Raw genomic sequence first — 20,198 nt, 5'->3', positions numbered from 1 at the left:
ACGGCCTGAAGCTTTTCCCTCAAATACAAATACAGCTAGTTTTGTGGTGAAAGTGTTGATTAAGGAAATTATACCTAGATTTGGAGTACCATTAACAACAGAGTGTGATAAAGAATGCCATTTCACTCAAGATATCCTGAAAAGAGTCTATGAAAATCTAGGAATAATACCAAAATATCATGTGCCTTATCATCCACAAAGTTCAGGGCAAGTAGAGCATGTAAATAAGGAAATAAAGACTATGGTGGGGAAGCTCTGTGCTGAAACTCATCTCAAATGGCCAGAGATCCTTCCCATAGCTTTGTTTTACCTTCGTACAAGGCCAAGAGCAGATTTACATGTATCATCCTATGAAATGCTCTTTGGACATGGTCCACTACAAGCAAAAACTTGTAAGACAGGCTATACAACTCTCTTAGGAGGAAATTATCAACTTGCTTCTTACTTCAGTGCTTTACAACAAAGCCTAAGGGAATTATATGACATGGGAATATTAATTCAAACTGGTCCTTTGGATTATTCTTTTCATAATTATGAACCAGGAGATATGGTATATGTAAAAATTCTTGCTAAAACATCAGCAACACAGGGAAGTTGGTTAGGTCCTTACACTATTGTGTTAGTTCCTCCATCTTCAGTAATAAAAGTTTTGGGTAGAGATTCCTGGTATCATTGTTCACATATAAAATTAGCACATGGTATATAAATAATGAAAATGTACAAATCATCAAAGAAGAAGAAAATGAAGAAAAGATTGCAGAAAGATAGAATCATTAGTCAAATTGCATATGTAGTCAAAAAGATCGGTAAGGAGAGGACCATTCCTGTGTAAGAGGATAGAAGAGGACAATGCAGATGAAGAGGAGAATTCAGGGATTAATGGACATTGTTAAGAGACTGAGAGTTTATAAATTTAAAAGAGTTTGTGAAATTTGCAATGAAGAGGATAAATGGACTAATGAATTTATACTTTGGGGTAATGTATTATAGTAGATAATAACATAGCATTTATTCACATACAAACACAAATATATTTACTACTATGGAATTGCAGAAGAATATTCAAAGAGGAGGTAAGAAGAGAAAGAAAGACCCGAAGTAGGGGTAAGTATGTTGCACACAACGGTAACATAACTCTTATATAACAGTAACACTGACATTAAAATAGCAAAACAACATGACATAGCAAAAGTAACAACATAATAAAACATAAACAACAAAACATAAACATGATTAGGTTACACCGAATCACTACTTAAATGAGTGAAACAATGTATAGTTAGGGTCCTAACAGTGTTCAGATTAGCTATAGATATGTTATTTACTAACAAAATGTATATACTTAGATTTAGTTTAGGTATAGATATTTAGTTAAGAGAAGTATTTTGAAGATAGAGATTAGTTAGGTAAAATTAAGTAAGATAAGGTAAGAAAATTAGATACTGACTTGCACTATATCATACATTACAAAACACAAACAACATATGACATCACATAGCAAACAAAATGATAAACAATTATGTAAATATATATAAATAGGGTGTATAATAGGATTGTAAATTAATTGTATTATACTGTATGTCTATGTGTAAACTATGTGTAAATATGAAGTGCATATGTGTACATGTGTATAACATACATGTATACATTGTATGTATTTGCTGTGTGTGTATATATGTGAATTGTGTGCATAGCTCACAAATATTTATTGTTACATGTATGTGCATAAGTGAGTTTAATGTTTGGTTTGATTTTCATTGTAAAACTTATGCGATGTGTTTATTGTAATTTTCAAAAAATTTTCTCTAAGTTTAATCTTAATGTACTGCAATAGTAGTACAAGGTTCTGTATTAGCTGATAAGAGTATTTTAAGTTTGATGTTTGCATGGAAGTTATGTTCATCTTTTGTTTGATGTAATTTGCTATTTTGATTTTGCTTCTGTTTGATATTGTTCATTATTTCATTCATTTTCCTTTTCCTTTCCCTTGTTAAAATTTCCTAGAATAGATTACTATTAGTTAGAGAGAGTAAGATAGCTGAGTGTAGGTTGTTTGTTATTTTTGGTAGATTTCTTAGTTTAGGTAATTGGCAAGTATTTTAGATTGTGCACAAATGCAAAAATAGTTTTCCAACATGATTTTTTAATCATGAAAAAGGGGGAATATCATGAGATAAAGGATGAAAGTTTTGCAAAAACTGAGAGATGCAAACCTCAGAGAATGATTGACAGGAGCATGTGACTAAAGGTCACATGAGAGCCTGAGGCTAAAGATCTTAGAAAAAGATTCTATGCCTAAGGGTCTTCATCTCATAGTCTTCTCTCCTGGAAGGACCCAAGGCTTAAAGAAGATTTTTCTCCTGAGACCATTAGAGGAAAGAGGGTTTTGGATCTGGCTGCTGGCAGCATCAGTAAGAAGATCTCTGGACCTACCTGGATATCAACCAACTGAAGATCCTGGCCCATTTGATTGGACTCCTGGTGTGAGACTTTGATATTGGAAAGTTAATACTTGGCTTAATTAGTTTAGTTAGTTTATAGATATTAGCTTTGAAGTTAAGTATAAGTGCAATTTACTCCTAAATCCATATTCCTTCTTTCCCATTTGAATTTATTTATATGTTCCCTCTTGTTCTTTCCTCACCCCAAATCCCATCATAACAGAACCTAGGACCTCCCATCTCTAGACCTGACTCTCAATCCACTTAGCTACCCAGCTGCCCTCCAGAAGATGATTCTTAAAAACTACCCTCAGCTATTACTTCATATGTATTTAGGGCATGCATGTTTGGATGTGTGTTCATGTATATGTTTTTGTATCCTTAGAACATTGCTTTCTCTAGAGTAAGAAGGTACTTAATAAATGCTTATTGAATTGAACCAAGTAGAGTATTAGAGGAAATGGGTGACTGAAAAATTATCATATGTCTTCTGCTTATATTAATGTGTTTAAATGTAAATCACTATAAAACAAATCTCAAAGGCTATGTTTATGTTTAATATCAAGCTGGCTGTAGGGGATCACTGTATTTAAAAAGTGACTATATGAAAAGCCATTGAAACCCTCACATTATTTGGCATCTAAAATATCTCTACTTTATGTCTAGGGTAAATGAAGTCAAATCATTTACTTTTAAAATTCAACATATCCCTTTATTCTGTTCAGATCTGTTCCTATACTTTTTATGGCACTGAGTATGCATCCCCCTCTATCTCCACCTTACTTTATCTCCTAGAATTGCTTTATGTTGATAATGGCTTCAAAGAATTCTAATAACCTTTAAATCTGTTTTTCTGGACAGGATGCTGCATGGCTGCTCCATTTAATATGTACTTTCTATTTTGGTTCACTGCCCTCTGACTTAATGCTTTTACATCTGTCAGCATTAACCTGCACTTTCCATTTACAGGTCCAATCGTCAATGCAATACCCAGTGAATCTGTTGGTCACACTGTCTTTCATCATTAACTGAGGATTTTTTTAAAGTTAGTCTATAGTTATTAAATGGATACTTTTGTCTTGGCTTTAATCTTTATCTCAAGTACATTAAAAAAATAAAAGAGGCCAGAGAAAATATCCTGTAAAGTGAAGGGAAAAAAGGAAGAAAATGGTAAATGAATGAGAGTTTTTACCATTTCTTCCTTTTTTCCCTTCACTTTACAATATATTTAGGGTGAAGTTTACATAAAAAATTTTGCTGATGAAAAAAAAGCATATTTCTTATCCTCGATAGTCAAGGCTTTATGGGCGCAAGAGGACACACACACACACACACACACAGAACTTTGTCTTAAGAGGGAGAGTAGTAGTGGTTTATACGGATATACATATATTTGAATATACAAGTATATCATGTCTATCTAATATACATATAGATATACTATCCTCATTGCATGTTTAAAAAAGAAAATAATCTTATACAATTTCACACTTTAAACAGAAAAGGGTAAAACAATGAATAATTAGGAAATTCGATTTTGAGTCCTGGTTCTGATATTAACTAGAAGTATGACTGTGGAAAAAGGAATTAACCTCTCTGAGCCAAAATTCCTCAAATGTATGATCTCTTTATATATATATATTTTGTAATAGTTATTTGTGTAGGACATATTGGAATAGGAGACTTGAAAGCTCTTTGGGGGCAGAGTTTAGCATGCTTTAGCTATACTTTGCACCCCACACAGATCCAGGCATACTACTTCAAAACAGTAGTAAGTAATTGCAAATGCCCAATTAAATTCAACTGAATCTATTAAAAGGAAAAGTTGGAACAGAGATTCTTTAAAAATGTCTCTATTCTATGTGAGTTAATACAGAAATTCACTTATGTAGACATCAATGACTTTTGAGTTTCTAGCTGATAGAGTATACAAAATGAAATATTTGGGGATGCAATTAAGTACAAGTCCTTAACCTGAAGAAACTTAAATTCTACTAAAAGTAAAAAGAGTCTAGAAATTGGACTTGATTCTAGCTCTATTTCCAGTCAAATGTGTTCATGTGATGTTTCTTGGGACTTAGCTTCCTCCTCTGCAAAATGAAGGTGTTGAAACTGATGTTATCTAAAGTTAGAGATTATTCTAGCTCTAAAATGATAAGATCTTTGGACTATGAGAATTATTTTCAAAATAATCTACCGAAAAATACTGGTTTATAATACCTCAAGATTCTTTAATGGTTAACAACTGTACCGATTGTCAAAGGAAGAGGAAAGAGAAATACCCATATATGAGTTTTATAGATGGGCTAATTTAAAATGAGGGGTGAGGTGGTAGAAGACAGTAAAGTGTCAAAGTACAAGTGGGGAGGGCAAAAATGTAAATATAACAGAAAAAAACATGCAAAGCTTAGAGAACATTTTCTGCCATGAAGATGTTCTACACAAGAAAAACATCAAAATAATTCTGGTCGCTGCATATAAACTGGCCAAAGTAAAATCAGGATTTTTTAAAAAATTGAATACAATTTTCTTTCAGTTTATAGGTGAGGTATCTAATATAAATATATTAGATGATATACTCATGATGAAAGGAGTCCATGGATGTGTCGTATGCTCCCCTGTATTACGGCTAAAGGTATGAGTATCTTATCCTTTTATTAGTTAAAAGCTTCTTGGTCAGAGACAAAGACTCATATAAAAGTCTGATCTTCCTTTAGAGCCTTTTCACCACCCAGTACCATGTTCCATTCAAAACAGAAACTTAAATATTTGTTGATTGATGACCTGGAAAAGTCTATGTTAAAAAGCATATTTGGTTGCTTTCAAATAAAATACATTCTGAAACATTTCACATCTCATTACTAGTATATATGTATGTGTAATAAGTTTTAGGTGTGGTTTTTCTTAATTCAACTATTTTCCTGATAAATGACTTATGTAATTCCAGAGATATTTTACCTTTACTTGAAAGTAGAATATGATAATTTTAGTTTGAATTTTCTCTTTTTTGATGTGTCAAACAATGAACTATAAACATTAAATTAGGAAATTTTCTGATCATATTTTTAATGTAAATAACTGGAAATCTGAATAATCATTTCATTTACCTCCATTAAAAGAACTGGTCTTCTAAAGTAGAATATGATTATATTATATGATCTAAGAATATCCTACTTGATATTCTGATTTCTCCTAAATTCAACCCAAACCAATGAATTATAATATTCTAATACCATTCCAAGTAAAATAAGCATCATTCATTTGTTCAAAAAAAGACAAAGGAAAATAATTCTGATTACTGTATAAAAGTTGGACTATATAACATAAGAATGTTCTTTAATTGAATATAATTTATTTGTTCAGTTTATAGGTGAAGCATCTAATATATTTGCACTCATGCATAAAGGAGTCTATGAACAACTGTATCAGTTTCCAATTGTCCTCTGCAAATGTTTTTTACCTAAAACTTATAGCATATTGCAGGTACACATTTTTTTTTAAAACTCTGTGACATGTACATATTATCTCATTTTATTTTGGAAGCTTCATGGAATAAATAATCACAAATTAAACTTCAGACTCACAGCACATGAGACTGAATGCCTACTTTGCTATTAATTCACTGTGGGACCTGGACAAATCACGGAATCTAAGTTTCCTTAGGTTCAAACCTAACAAACCAGAACAAAATCAGGACTGTTGGACTAGATGATCAGAAAAGTCTCTTATAATTCTCAATATATTACCTTATAGTTGACTCAAGAACTTTCAGAAAACTGTCACCAAACACTAAGAAAACTAATAAGGAAAAAAAAGTTACAGTTCAGAACAGAACCAATGTATTTTCAATTTTTCTAGGTTTACAAAAGCACATCTGTTATGCACATTAAAAATGTAAATTTGGAAGGAAGAAAGTTCATTGTTTTATAGTTCTGAATCACGATTAATCAAATAATCCACATATTTATGTTGTACTGAATGATCCAATGGTTAATATTTAATCATGGCCTAAACATAATTTCTAACAGGCAAACCTACAAAACACAAATATTCTAAAATTTAAAAGTTAAAATGGTTTTATCTACATACTTGGAAGGAGCATTGTAATTAATACCTCAAAATTAGCTTTATTTTAAATTTAGTAGAAGTAATTTTCCATAATAAAACTATTACACAAAGGCTAATACCTTCATGATTATGCCAGAATTAGATAGAAGTGTTAACTGAGTTCTCAATTAATAACTGTTTTTCCATTCTGCTGAATTGCCATCAATCCATAATCAGTGATAGTTCCCATGACACTGGTTTGTTTCTGCTTTCAATAAGATAGAATGTGTTTTGCATCTAACTGTCATTTCATATTATCTTATCTACCTCTTTTCTGAGATCACTACTTTTCAACATACTTTTCTTCAGTTTTTCATTTCTTAAAAAACCATACATATAAGAATTTTTATGTGTGTAAAGTACTTCTGTATCAATTGGCAAATCCAAAGAATACAATCTGCTTCTTACTTTCTTAGGAGATCTACAAAATTACACTGATATATTTGGCCATTCTAAGGACAAATAAGGCAATATTTAGCAAAACAAAAAGTTTGTGCTATATGGAGAGGGTTATAAAATTAAGACTTATTTATGGAAAAGATAAAACATGGTAATGAATAGTAAAAATTTCTGTATACCTGGTCTCCTAATCATACCTCAAGAAATACATACTTTAAAAAACCTTCACAGAGGGAGCATGATTTTCACCAATAATTATTCCTAATGGCAATGCAAGGTCTATCTAATATGCTCCCTTCTTATTGTATTTTTTCCCTGATAATACAAGTCATATGTGTGAGATATTACACTAAGACTACAAACTCCTTTATACAGTTAACTTGAAAAGAATCAGAGGCAAATGGTCCTATCATTTCTGACTAATCACTAGAGTTATATGTCCTTTATTTATGCAAAAATTCTTGTTATTTTCTAGTGATATATTAACCTTAGTGATATATCCATTCTAAATAACAAACTTGGAGGAAGCCATGAGGTACAGTGACATTGGGAATAAAGGAGAGAATGAGTAACAAATCAACTACTTTCTAGATAAAACAGAGGAGGTGTAAAAACAGGAGACAAAACCATGCATCATAGTCTCTTCTGGTTCACATAAGACCTTAGCCTCAAAACAATGGCAGAGGAGGCAGAGAAATGAAGATGACAAGTATACTAATAGCTAAAGATAAGTGATATGACATCACTTCAAATAAAGTGAGTGCTTTTTTATTAGATACAAAAAAAGAAAAGCCATTTGAAGTGAGGGAAAGATCCCCAATAGATCTCCCAGGAACTACCCAAGGGCAAAGGAATGATTACACAGAACAGATCTTTAAGCTTAGTTCCTTTTGTCCTTCTTAGGCCTAGAATTGATTTAAAGAGATGACAGTAGGCTGATCTCATTCTGCAGATGTCATGTCTATTTCACCTCTAGCTAAGCTTGCTTCACTTTCTTTGAATCTTGGCAATCCATAACATTTGGAGAATTGGCTGTATTTTACTTTTATAGGACTTAGAAAGGTAGATGGAACCTTGGAGATCATCAACTTTAATCCCTAATTTAAAACAAGAGGAAAGAGGATGAACAAGCTTTGTTTCGGGATGGCATATATCTACTAGGGACTTGTGAAAATATAATTTTAGTAAATTAAAAGGGATACTAAGGAAGAAAAAAACCCTGCCTATATAACAAACCAGATACTATAAACTATAACGATAATGTAGGATGTTCGGAAAACCATGGAAGACAAAATCCAAAGGGGAAAGAAAAAGATATGAAAAAAATTATTGGATTTGTCTAGTCTCAGATAACTAGACACAAACTATGAGTAATAAAGAAGTTGAATTAGTGATCTTGGTGTAAGGAAACAAACTGAATGAACAGGTATAACTAAGAAATGGTAAGGTATATAATTCATGACTAAAATATAACTTTGGCTATATCTCCAAAAATTAGGGTAGGTAAATGCAAAAGGAGAGTAGACTGTGAACTAAGAAAATGTATTCTGATTTTACTACATGATGAGCTTATCTCCTTTCTCAGTCATATAACTCTCTCTGGTAATATTTTTCTTTGGATTTGTTTGATGGCTGATAGAAAAACAAAACAAAACCCTTTATAGAGTGACACTAAAAATTATATTTTATATGAAAAAGATTTTAGAAATCTATTTAAAATTAGACATTTCAAAAAAGGAGGTAAAAATAATGTGAAATTATAACAACAACAAAAATATCTAGTTTTTGCACTTATTGATGATGAGATTAGATTATAGATCCAATGAAGTAGCCAAATATAAGGAAATCCAGGAACCATATTATGGTAGAGAAAATTTAGGAAAAAATTGAAGAGAGAAAAAATACTGGTCAGGAAGTACAAGCCAACTAAATAGAAAGATGAGACTGATGGGGATCCCAGGAAAGAGCACAAGCCTGGCATAGAGAAATGATAGGTAATATATACCTGCCCTTTTTCTAAGAAGAACAACTAATAATATCTTGGCATACCTAAATGACAATTTCATTCTTCAAAAGGAGGATAAGGTAACAAAAGGAAATGCTATTCTGCACACAATAATGATTAATAAGGAAAAAAATTATTATTGCAAGAGAAATTATATAAGTATTGGGGAAAATAACATCTGCATTTCAAAAATTGTGACAAAAGATAAAAGCTAGGCATTATATGACTTCTACCCTAGGCTTCAAGACAGAAGATTAAAAGGCCTTCAGAGAAAAACATGGAGGATCCCATGGCTGAAAATTCAAAAGACTAAATAAAATCCTGTAAGAAAATGATGCTTAGATATAAAACTCAGAATAAATATGTAAAAATAACTTCAGTGAATAAAGAGAAATAGAGACAGTATGCATCTCTATGCATTTACTGGTGTTTTGTTGCAGTCATGTCTAATGCTTCTTTTTTTAAAAACCCTTATCTTCTGTCTTGGAATCAATATTGTGTATTGGTTCCAAGGCAGAAGAGTGGTAAGGGCTAGGCAATAGGGGTTAAGTGACTTGCCTAGGGTCACACAGCTGGGAAGTGTCCGAGGCCAGATTTGAACCTATGATCTCCCATAACTAGGTCTGGTTTTCAATCCACTGAGCTACCCAGCTGCTCCCTTGTCTAATGCTTCTTCTAGAACCCATTGGGGTTTTCTTGGCAAAGGTACCGAAGTGGTTTGTCAGCTCATTTGACAGATAAAGAAAGTAAAAGAAACAGGATTAAGTGACTTGTCCAGGCTCACACAGCTGTGAAGTGTCTGAGGCCAATTTAAACTCAAGTCTTATTATCTCCAGGCCCATAGCTCTATCCATTGCACCATCTAGCTGCCCCAGGGAATTCATTAATCAAATTAAATTACAGAAAGATATATAAAGATTATGGAAAGGGGGAAAGGGGAAGATACTGGAAGATAAATATAAATTGCGGCATGGTCCTCTAACAACAATATGAGTATCATTAATGCTTAGATTGAGTACTGAGACCAGCAAGAAACACTAAATTGGCCCTAGCATTTCTTGCTGGTCTCAGTACTCAATCTAAGCATTAATGATACTCACACTGTGTGTATATATGGGGAGACACACACACACACACACACACACACACACACACACACACACACACACACACAATTTAAAAGATTCATCATTTTACTGATGTGGTTATGCCTCCCATAAGTTCATATGCAACCAATTCTTTGTATTCAAGTCACTAAATATCAATGCACAAGTTGCTTTGGTTTGGAGGATCCTGTCAAAATTTTAATAGAATTTCTCTATCTCTTTACTGTCTATAACAGATGTTGTATAAAAGCTATCCTTTGGTTAATTTCTGTTTATGTTCACTGTGAGCATTGCACAGCAAGATAACCAAGTGCTCCATGAAATGATTTTTCTCATTGCTTTGGGGCATATAATGAAAAATTAACTCTACCAATCTGTTGGTCTAACTGAGAAGAAGCTAAGAGATGTAAAAGGGGATATTAAAGCACACTGTAAAATAGGAGTTAAATACCTTAAGAGATTGTATAGATAGTTGACTAGGGTTTTACGTCACCTAGCTGGGTTAAGGTGTCCACCCCAGAGGCAGAGTGATAACCTGAGAGAGGGGTCAATGACAGTTAACTGAGAATTTGGCTCAACCCAGTGGAGGTAAACCCTCACTCCAGGATAAACCCAAAAGACTGCTTATCTCCCTCTGTGGTTCTATTTGATGAGTCTGACTTCTCCTCAGTGATGTATAATTTATTTGTATGAAATAAACAGGGATAGGATCAGGAAAGAGGATGTAAGGCTTCCCTAAACTAATGACACAGGCAACAATGGCTAGTCTTGTCAGCCCCACAATATTTGTCTCCTCTCTATCTAGAGTTTCTTTCCTATGCTGTCTAATTCCTAGGTGTGATAGAGACATGAAGAGAGAGAGGTTTTGCTGGACTTGTGGACCAAGATGCAAGAATCAGGATTCCAATGGAATGTTCCCAGGAGTGGCAGTTGGGGGCTTGTGCTGGCCACACTGAGAGGAGAAACTTGGCTTTTGGATTTGGTCTCTGACTGGAAGTCACTCTCTTTCCCAGGAGGTTTGAAGCTGACTGAAAGACCTTTGTGAGGCTGATATGGTTTTGGGGGTTTCTCTGGCTCTTAGCAGTTGAAGTTGACACTGAGAAGAAAAACTTGGCTTTTGGGACTTGGTCTCTGTCTCTCTCTGGTTCTGAGCAGTGGAAGCTGACCAGGGGAGAAGCTTTTGAGTTGGTGGTCTATAAGAGAGTTGAGCTGACCAGGAGAAAAGGAGAGATTTTGAACTTTGTTTCTTTCTGGGGTTAAGCTGAGAGACCTGGATGATTTGTGAATAAGAAAAAAAGAAGATTTTGAACTGCTGTTGTCCTCCATCTCCCTACAAATCTCAGAGTCACAGTTTGTGACTGAAACACTTCCTCAAACCTTCTTAAAAATTATCCCCCCCCCATAGATTAGGGAAATCCTTATCCCTCTTACCTCAGTTTCCCATCCTGTTATCCCAATAAACCCCTTGACTTGAAAAAGGAAAGGAAAAGAATATCTTTATAGTTTGTTCAAGTGGGGAGGGAAGGAGCCAAAGGCTTCAAGAAGAACTAGGTGGAGAGGGTTGGAAAAGAGAGGGAGTGAGGGAGGAAGGAGGTTAGGAAATAGATTGATCCATCAGTCATCAGTATGGATCAATAGACAAACCTCAGAGTAAACCCCAGGGCATTCCTTTATAAGTAGTTCCCTTGTAGGCAAGTCCCCTGTGTACCAGCATCCCTCAGCATTTGTCATTTCTACCTCCATTATCAATAAGCAGTCAGGTACCTGTAGCAGTCTCTCTAGTCAAAAGCCAGAGAACAGTTTACCTCTCTATTTCAAGAAGTAATAGTTTTCCTACAGTTTATTATTCTATTTCATATGCTAAATTAACAAAAGGAATAAGTCTCTAGGTCCCTGATGGCGAAACTATGACACGTGTCAGCACTTACACATATAGCCATTTTTGATGACACGTGGCCTCATGTAAGCTCAGCATGCCTTGGGGCCTGGGAGTCACCTGGGGAGCCATGCACCTGCAGCTGTGCCTGTGGCCATGATCGGGGAGGAGGGCTGTTCCACACGGTGGCCTCAGGGGCAGGGGGCAAGCAACAGATGGCACTCACCAGGCGGCTGGTACCTGTGGGGCTCCCAAGGGGGCGGGGAGGAGGATTGCGGGTACGCAAAAAGAGCACGCGCAGGCAGGCTGGCGGGAGGCAGCCGCTGCACTTGCAGCACCCCTGGATCAGCCAGCTGGAGAGGGCTAGGGAAGGGTGGGGCCAGGCTAGTGGAAGACATTGAAAAGCATAAAAATAAGTGAAACCGGAATGATAAACAATCTAAAAATTATGGTATCTAAGAATCGGTTAAAGGAATTAGACATGTTTAGTTTGGATAAGAAGATGTAGGAAATTATTTAATGCAGGGATCCCCAAACTACGGCCCGTGGGCCACATGTGGCCCCCTGAGGCCATTTATCCAGCCCCACAGGATGCATCTGCATCCTGTACTCCTGGAGTACTGTATATGGCAGCACCGCAAAGCACAGTGTCGCTCATGTACAGTACTACTTCCAGTGACATAATCCTTTGCATGGCACCTTGTTCTGAGAACGTTCTGAGAACGAGAGATAATGCAAAGGATTATGTGGCTGCACAATGGAAGATGTCAGCATGCTGAGCGGAGATCTGGGGGAGGGGATTCCACACTCTGTATACTGCTGCTTGGTGTAGTGGTGGAGGTGATGGGCCTGTGCAAGGTGTGACAGGCCCATCACAGCCAGCGCTGCAGCCCCTGCCATCCCAGACAGCAGTATATAGATTTGTTCATAGTTTTCGTTTTTATAGTCTGGCTCTCCAATGGTCCGAGGGACAGTGAACTGCCCCCTTGTGTAAATAGTTTGGGGACCCCTGATTTAATGGCTTCAAAGATTTGTAGGACTCTTACTTGCAAAAGGAATTAGATTTTCTGCTTGTAGGCAGAAAGCTGAATTAGGAGTAATTGGAGCCTGAAAACAATGAGAATCAAAGTTATAAAGAGGATTTAACCTATATGTAAAGAAAAATCTCATAACAATTAGAACTATCTAGAAGTTGGATGGCCTGCCTTGGGAAGGACGTATTGGGTTTTTTTCTTCAATAGGGGCCTTCCGGTGAAGGCTAAATTAGCATTAGTTGGAGATGTCTACAGTGAGTTTATCAGTCAGGAAAGGGTTAGACTAGATATAGGTTAAGGATTTCTCCAACTTTGAGAATTTGTGTCTTATTCATGGTTGTGTTTGGAATCAGGTCTTTTTGACTCCAAATTCAGTACTTTGCATATTATTATTCAAATATCATTTAATCAGATAAGGAAAAATAAAATTTCCTGTGTCATTCTGAAAAAAGTATGAAGTATATCGTATAAAGAAGTATGAAGTACTGAAGAAATATAAAGCATAAAGAAGACTGAAGACTGTGCATGTAGGACATTCCTTTAACCTCCATCATACCAGAAATCATATGACATGAAAAGATATGAAGTTTCTAAAACCATCAATAGCATGTAGCTAATTTTACCTTCGCAAGTGAAGAAAAGCTGTGTAACACTGTTTACGGAACTCTTGATACTGCTCACTTTGTGTTCCTCCCATGCCTTCCACCATTTCTTTATTCAGCTTCATTGGAGGAGGGAGAGGCTTTGGATCTCGACCCAAAATATATCCAAAGTCTATGTGGAAAAGTTTTCCTATATATGGAGGAAAGATAAGATTTATTTCTATTCAGTTCTTTATTAAGAATTAGAAGTTTAAAATCATACTCTCAGAAACCAACTATCTGAATAGAACTTATATTTATTTTTATAAGGCATTCTAGGTCATGATGAAGTATATAAAAATGTATTACAAATGATCATGAGATTACAAATGATCTCCAAAATTCCTTTAGTCTATACATGTCATAATTTTTGCCACATGAGGTAAGTGACTACCTTTTATTTTTGAGAAAAAGTCAACAACTGGCCTACGCCAGTATTTAAGACATAAGACACTGAAGTTATAGCGTTTGAGACATTCATTCCTTTAATGTAATGAATCTCTTAAGGTATAGATCAAACTTACTCTGATTCAGTCAGTCTCCAACATAAATAGATAATGTCACTACAACTTCAAATATCAGAAAGAATCTATTAAATTATCTCTCATATTACTCTCCTCTATGCAAAGTAACCCTAGTTCCTTTAACTTTTCTTTCATTTTTCTTCATAAATCTTATCTTTCAAATATATAAATTACTCTAATAATCCTTTCCTAAACCTTTTCTGGTATGATAACAGTTTTATTCTGGGAAAAAGATCTGGAGGTTTTAGTGGACTACAACCTCAATGAATCAGCAATTTGATACAAAAGCCAAAGAAGTTAATGTGACTTTGGGTTTTATTAAGATAGGGCACAGCTTCCAAAAATAGGGAACTGAGAGTTCCACTGTTCCCTGCACTCATCAGAACTCATATGAAGTACTGAAGTACTCAGTCCAGGGTACCACAGTTTAAGGACAATAATAAGCTAGAGAATAATGACAGGGTGGCAATGAGGATTCAGAAGTGTCTTAAGTCCATGCTACCCGAGGATTGGTTGAAGAAGGACATTTTTAGCCTGGATTTTTTTTCTTTTCTTTTATTCTGCATTGGGAAATTGGGCTATTTTTAATGTATCTTAAAGGCTGTCAGGAGAACAAAAGATGAGATTAATTCTATTTGTTTGTCATGGGCAGAACCAGAAACAATGACTAAAAAGTCAAAAGAACTTTCTAAAAATCAGAGCTGTCTTAATATGGAATGACAATAATAACAATAGCTGACATTGTATACATGTTTTTGAGTGTAAATATATGAGAATGTAGTATATATGTCTTTATATGTGTGTATATATCACTTTAAAATTTACAAAGTCCTTTCAATTATTACCCTATTTCAGCTTTATAATAGCATGAGACTAATACTTATAGGTGTTATTTATGTTTTGTTTTTAAGGAAAGAAAGAATCATAAAAGTTAGATGAGTTGCAAATAGTCTCCTGGCAAGTTCTGGGAACAAGATTCAAATCCAGATGTTACTGACTCCACTATACTAGACAACTCTAAAGACTATCAGCTGAAGAAAAAGTATGAACTCCATTGCAAAAAGAAAGTTTCCTCACACAGGAGTTCCTTCTACCAAGTGAATAAATCATTAGTTCAGCCCCATCCCTGGTTCCTAGACTAGGAGAATAAAAACCAGAGAAGGACTGGATCTGTGTTTGGGGTAGATTGGTTGATGTTAACAGACCATGATGAGAGAGTAGAAGTGTTCAATCTTTATTTTGGTCCTTAAAAATAAACTTAATACTAGAAACAACAAGATAAAAATGGAAAATATAAGATAGGTCACAGAAAAAGCCTTAGCTATTTATAAATTAAAGTTGCCTGCCTAAAAGCACTATCTGTCCAAGCACTGAAAGAAGAGACATGCAACCTAATGAATCTTTATCAGTAATACTTAAGAAATCACAAAAAATAAGAGGAACATAAGAAGACTGGAAAAGAACAATTGTTTTTGTTTTTAATAAAAAGAGTCTCTAAACCACAGGTCAATAATTTGACTTCAATTCCTGAGGAAATTCTAAAATAGATCACTAAAGACAAAGTGAATGTCTCAAATGCTATAAATCATCAGTGACATGTGGATAATAATATTTATACACGTACATCATAGGGATCCTGTAAGAAAAAAGTATCCCCCAGAAACTCTCCCCCAAAAGGGTCCTCTAGAACCCATTCATGCTGCTTGTCTCTCTAAGACGGGAATCATCAATGCAAGTCCTTTTTGAAAGATGTTGGCCCACCAGGCTTTAGCTTATTTATACTCTGCTTCTAATTCTGCAGACCTTTGACCCTGTTATTTGATATACTAATAGTCAAGAACCCCTGGGCTATGTGCTCTGATCTTAAACTTCTTGGACTTCCAAGGCTTTCTATTTGCTTTGCAGCTGATCTATTTCACGTGTTGCATCCCTCAATTTGAATGAACAGCACTCTAATTTGAAAGCAGAGACTGTTGAATCCCTAGTGCTTTGTTAGCACAGTGCTTGGCCAAGTAAATGCTAAATGAATGAATTTTTCAGGCTAAGTACTTTTTATCTTAAATTGTGTTATATAAAATCAAGCTAAATGAAAATCTTTAAAAAACAATTACTTTATCAATTTATCAGTATGGTTCAATTGTTCATCAAACTTTATTTTATTCTATTTCTTTCTAAAATGATAATATGTAAATTATATGAAGAGTGATTATTCAGAACAGTACATTTCCCAACTCTAACCCTTATTGTGTGTACACACAGTGGAAATTAGATGGGATCAATAAAAAGAATATATGAGAATCTGAATTAGGATTCTAAAAATGATATTCTTATCAATTTTTTAAGTATTGATGCAGGACTCAAATTGTCAAAACTATAAGGATGACTTAAGATCTCACATTTGGGGTTCAACTGGAAGTTGGTAAGCAAAGAGGTAAGCTACAGAATGAAATAATTCCAAAGTAGAGTCACAGGAAGTTAAGATATATATCGGTTTCTGTTCCCTATGAAGAACACCAGCTGAGATGGGTTCTCATTATGAAAAATCACTAAATGCTTAAAGTCAGTTATCAATTCAGCACTTCTCTAGAAAAAAATTAATCTCAACTTCTATAACTGTTTTTAGGAACAATTTACCAATTTTGAAAACCATATTGTTGGTTTTACTCTGGATTAACTCCAACTTTAAAACATTTTTCTTAAAATGTGGAGAATAAAATGATCAAAGGCTTAGAAAGATTGCTTAAAAAACACAAATTAAAATAACTATGTACAGTAAATGTCAATTGAAAGTTGAAGCAGGAATATATGATAATTCGTTATACTTTAGAGCATACATAGCAAGGGGCAAATGGGCTTTGATCCTTGTTTGAAGATAAGAATTACCATATTTGACTAAAATTAAAGGATGAACAATATTCCATTTTGCAGTGTGTAGATATTTAGACTAGACTATTTAGGGTAAGAGAATTGCTGGAGCGATGATACTAAGAAATAAGTTAGGGGAGAAGCTGAGATTTCACTCCTTTCCCCCAACCCACTTTCTGTCTCTCTCTCTCAGTTGGTCCTAACAGCTCTTTTCTGATGGTAAATTAACAGCAGCTTTCAAAAGACTAAATTACACACTATAGTACCTTCAAAAAGGGATTTATTTTAAAGAAGGAAGGTTAAGGAGTTGGGAGAGGGAAGAGGAATTTAGGATCTCCCTAATTTTCTATAAGTTCAATATAGGAAAGCAAAGTTATTTGTCTTTAGGGGATATTATTGATGAACTGAAAGGATCTTCAGAGCTATATATATTCCAATCTTTCAACGTGAAGTCAATAGCCAGGAATCCAGAGCAATCTATCTACTAGTTCCTTCCTCAGAGTTCAAAAACAAAAGAGTGGTGACCAGTTACAGGTGCTAGCTTATTTAACTGCCTCTCTCCTGACCAGATTCTTCTTTGGAATCTTCCCTTCTCTCCCTGATTGACAGACCATCAAGCTTCCATTTCTTGCATCTGCTTGCAAATCTCTCTATTGTGGTAGTCAGTTTCTCACAAGTGTCAGTTCCTTGTGAGAAGTACTGCTGTCCTTCTTAAAACTGTGAGGAATATAACTCCAACCAAACTTAAATTTGCTATGCAATTACCATTCATTTATTCATCTAAGCCAGTTTTCAGTATATACCACAAACGCAAAATACTACACTTCTGGCTATTAGCCATAAACATACTTCTAATGTTCCATGCATTGTCCTTTGTTCTAGGATTCTAGAGTTTGGTGAAAATTTGTTTGTAATGGTAATTCTATTAGTGATTTTATGGCATTCATATTTCCTTTTAGATTTTATCCTTCCATAGATGGAAGGTTAAAAATAGTAGTAATAGCTAGAGGTGGGAATGGTGGTATTAGTAGGAATAGTGGTGGGGGCAATCAAAGTAGTAGTAATAGTAATGTGCTTCAAAGTTTGCAAAACCATTTATCTCATTTTAACTTCAAAATAGCCCTAGTGAGGTAGGTGCTATTATTAGAACCATTTTTTTTTTAATATAAGAAAGCAGAAGCAGACTAAAGTGAAATGAATTACTTAAGGGTTACATAGCAGGGAAGTGTCCAAGTCAGGATTTGAATTCTGGTCTTCCAAACTCCATATTCTGTACTAGTGGAAGATCAGGAACCAAAGTTTGAAAGGTCTAAGAGAGAGAGGAGACAGATAAAAAGATGCACTTCCTATTAGGTAGAGTTACACAAGGGAAGGGGAGAGATTTGATCAAGGTACAGAGCTGAAAGGTAAGGAGGAAATCCTCTTCAGTCTCTGGTTTCTGACTTCTTCCCTTGATAGATATTATTCTGATCCCCTTAACACATTAGATGAATAAGATACTCAGTCCCTTCTAATTAACAAGGTGTGTTTATTCTTTAGAGTACTTAGGAATGGTAAGGTTTAGAGTAGAGGGAAAATTAGGAATCCCTAATTACTATTTTAACCTAAATTCCCCTCAGAAGTTGAGGGCTCAGGTCTGAGGACCCAAGTCCCTGGTGAGATTGTGGAGTCAAGATTTCCTGATATAGAGGAATGTACAGTTATTGAAGAGGTCAATTGAAAATCCTCTTGCGTGGATAGTCTCTTCTGTTCCCCACAGGGGAAAAAGTTTCTATCCACTACTGAGGAATGGATGGATAATCTGATTTTCTTCAGATATATGAGGGATCACAACAGGTTGAGCTCAGCAAGATGCTCTTCTCTCTTCAAGTTCAAAAGAGAGAAGAACCCTCTCTCCAACTGCTGGTCTGCTTTTCTTGGCTAGAGGTTCTAGCCCCATCCCCCACTGACAGCAGAATTCCATCCTCTTTCTACATGATGCCATTTCAACAAGTCTTTGAAATGCAGTCTGTAATCATCTCATCCACAGTTCATCAATCTATCTATTATGCCACCTACCTGCCTCATATATTTTTCCTTCATCCATTATATTTTAACTAGTTCCTTATTGTGTTTCTTCAAATATAGTGACCAAAAACATTCTTAATCTTTTCTAGCACTATTACCCCTCCTGGCTACATTAATACATTAGGACAATTTCTATATAAGTAGAAATGACCCTGAGGTCCTTTGCAATCTAGTTTAGTAGTAAAAGCAGTGACCTAGAAGCTTGAATATCTAACTTCTGATACTTAATGTATCATTTATTAGTAAAATTGATAAGACACAAGAATAATAATTACAAAATTACATGCAACCTCAGAGTTAAAGATAATTTTCAGATGAAAAGAGTCCTCTTTGCAACAAATCTAATACATGGTCACCTTTAGAGTCAGCCAGTTCTAATTACTATGAAATTTTCTACCAAGCCTAAATTTTCCTCTTTACAACTTTTACTCACTGTTTCAAGTTCTGTCCTCTGTAGTAAAGTAATCCTTCTTCACAATGATAGGCCTTCAAATACTTGAAAGTCCAGTATCATTTCTTACTTGTCTCTTATCCTGTAAGACTTTGTCTTCAAGTTAAGAATAGAGTTCTTTTAATTGATTCTCAACTGGCATTATTTTATAATCTTTTACCATCTTGGTCACTCTGTCCTAGAGTCTCTCATTGATTAAAATGTCAGTAGTACTTCAATCAATCAAATGCATAATGGTGGTGGGGATAAACAATAAAAAAATAATTTTTGTAGTTCCTCAACAAGAAAAGGGGTTACAAAAAAAAATAAGAAATGGCAGAAGGAAGGTACTAAAATGATGAGAATGAAAGGGGCGGTCTCATAAGCAAAGTGAGATATGTCTATAATGGTATCTTACAATGGGGTCTAATCTGAAGGGAGCTGGTTCATAGAGAAACATTGCTTCTGAGTCAGTATATGCCTCTGAATACAGCATTTTGCTTTAAGTAAAGATGAACTAGAGCACTTAGGGGCAACCAGAACACAGTAGGGTAGGAAGACATAGACCCAGAGAGGATATTTCATAGAAAAAATAGACTAGGAGTGAAATAGGTATATTAAATAATGGGTATAAACAATAAATATAACTAAGTTTATTTTAGGATAAGGGAAGGGAATTGGGATGATATATCTAAAACCCAAA

At 34.8% G+C, this 20,198-nt stretch overlaps 1 protein-coding gene across 2 annotated transcripts in view; it reads right to left on the bottom strand.

Moving 5' to 3' along the window:
* PIK3C3 (phosphatidylinositol 3-kinase catalytic subunit type 3) overlaps positions 1 to 20,198 on the bottom strand; it is a 215,952-nt gene that overhangs the window by 56,275 nt on the left and 139,479 nt on the right. For both annotated transcript variants that reach the window (XM_007486726.3, XM_056824362.1), the window contains exon 22: positions 13,592 to 13,760. In XM_007486726.3, the coding sequence (XP_007486788.1) occupies positions 13,592 to 13,760 (169 nt within the window). The remainder of the gene's footprint in view (positions 1 to 13,591; positions 13,761 to 20,198) is intronic.

Source organism: Monodelphis domestica, chromosome 3 (assembly GCF_027887165.1).
Source record: "Monodelphis domestica isolate mMonDom1 chromosome 3, mMonDom1.pri, whole genome shotgun sequence".
Lineage (NCBI taxonomy): Eukaryota > Metazoa > Chordata > Mammalia > Didelphimorphia > Didelphidae > Monodelphis > Monodelphis domestica.
Note: the sequence above shows the minus strand (reverse complement) of the source record. Positions and strands in the feature narration are given on the sequence as shown.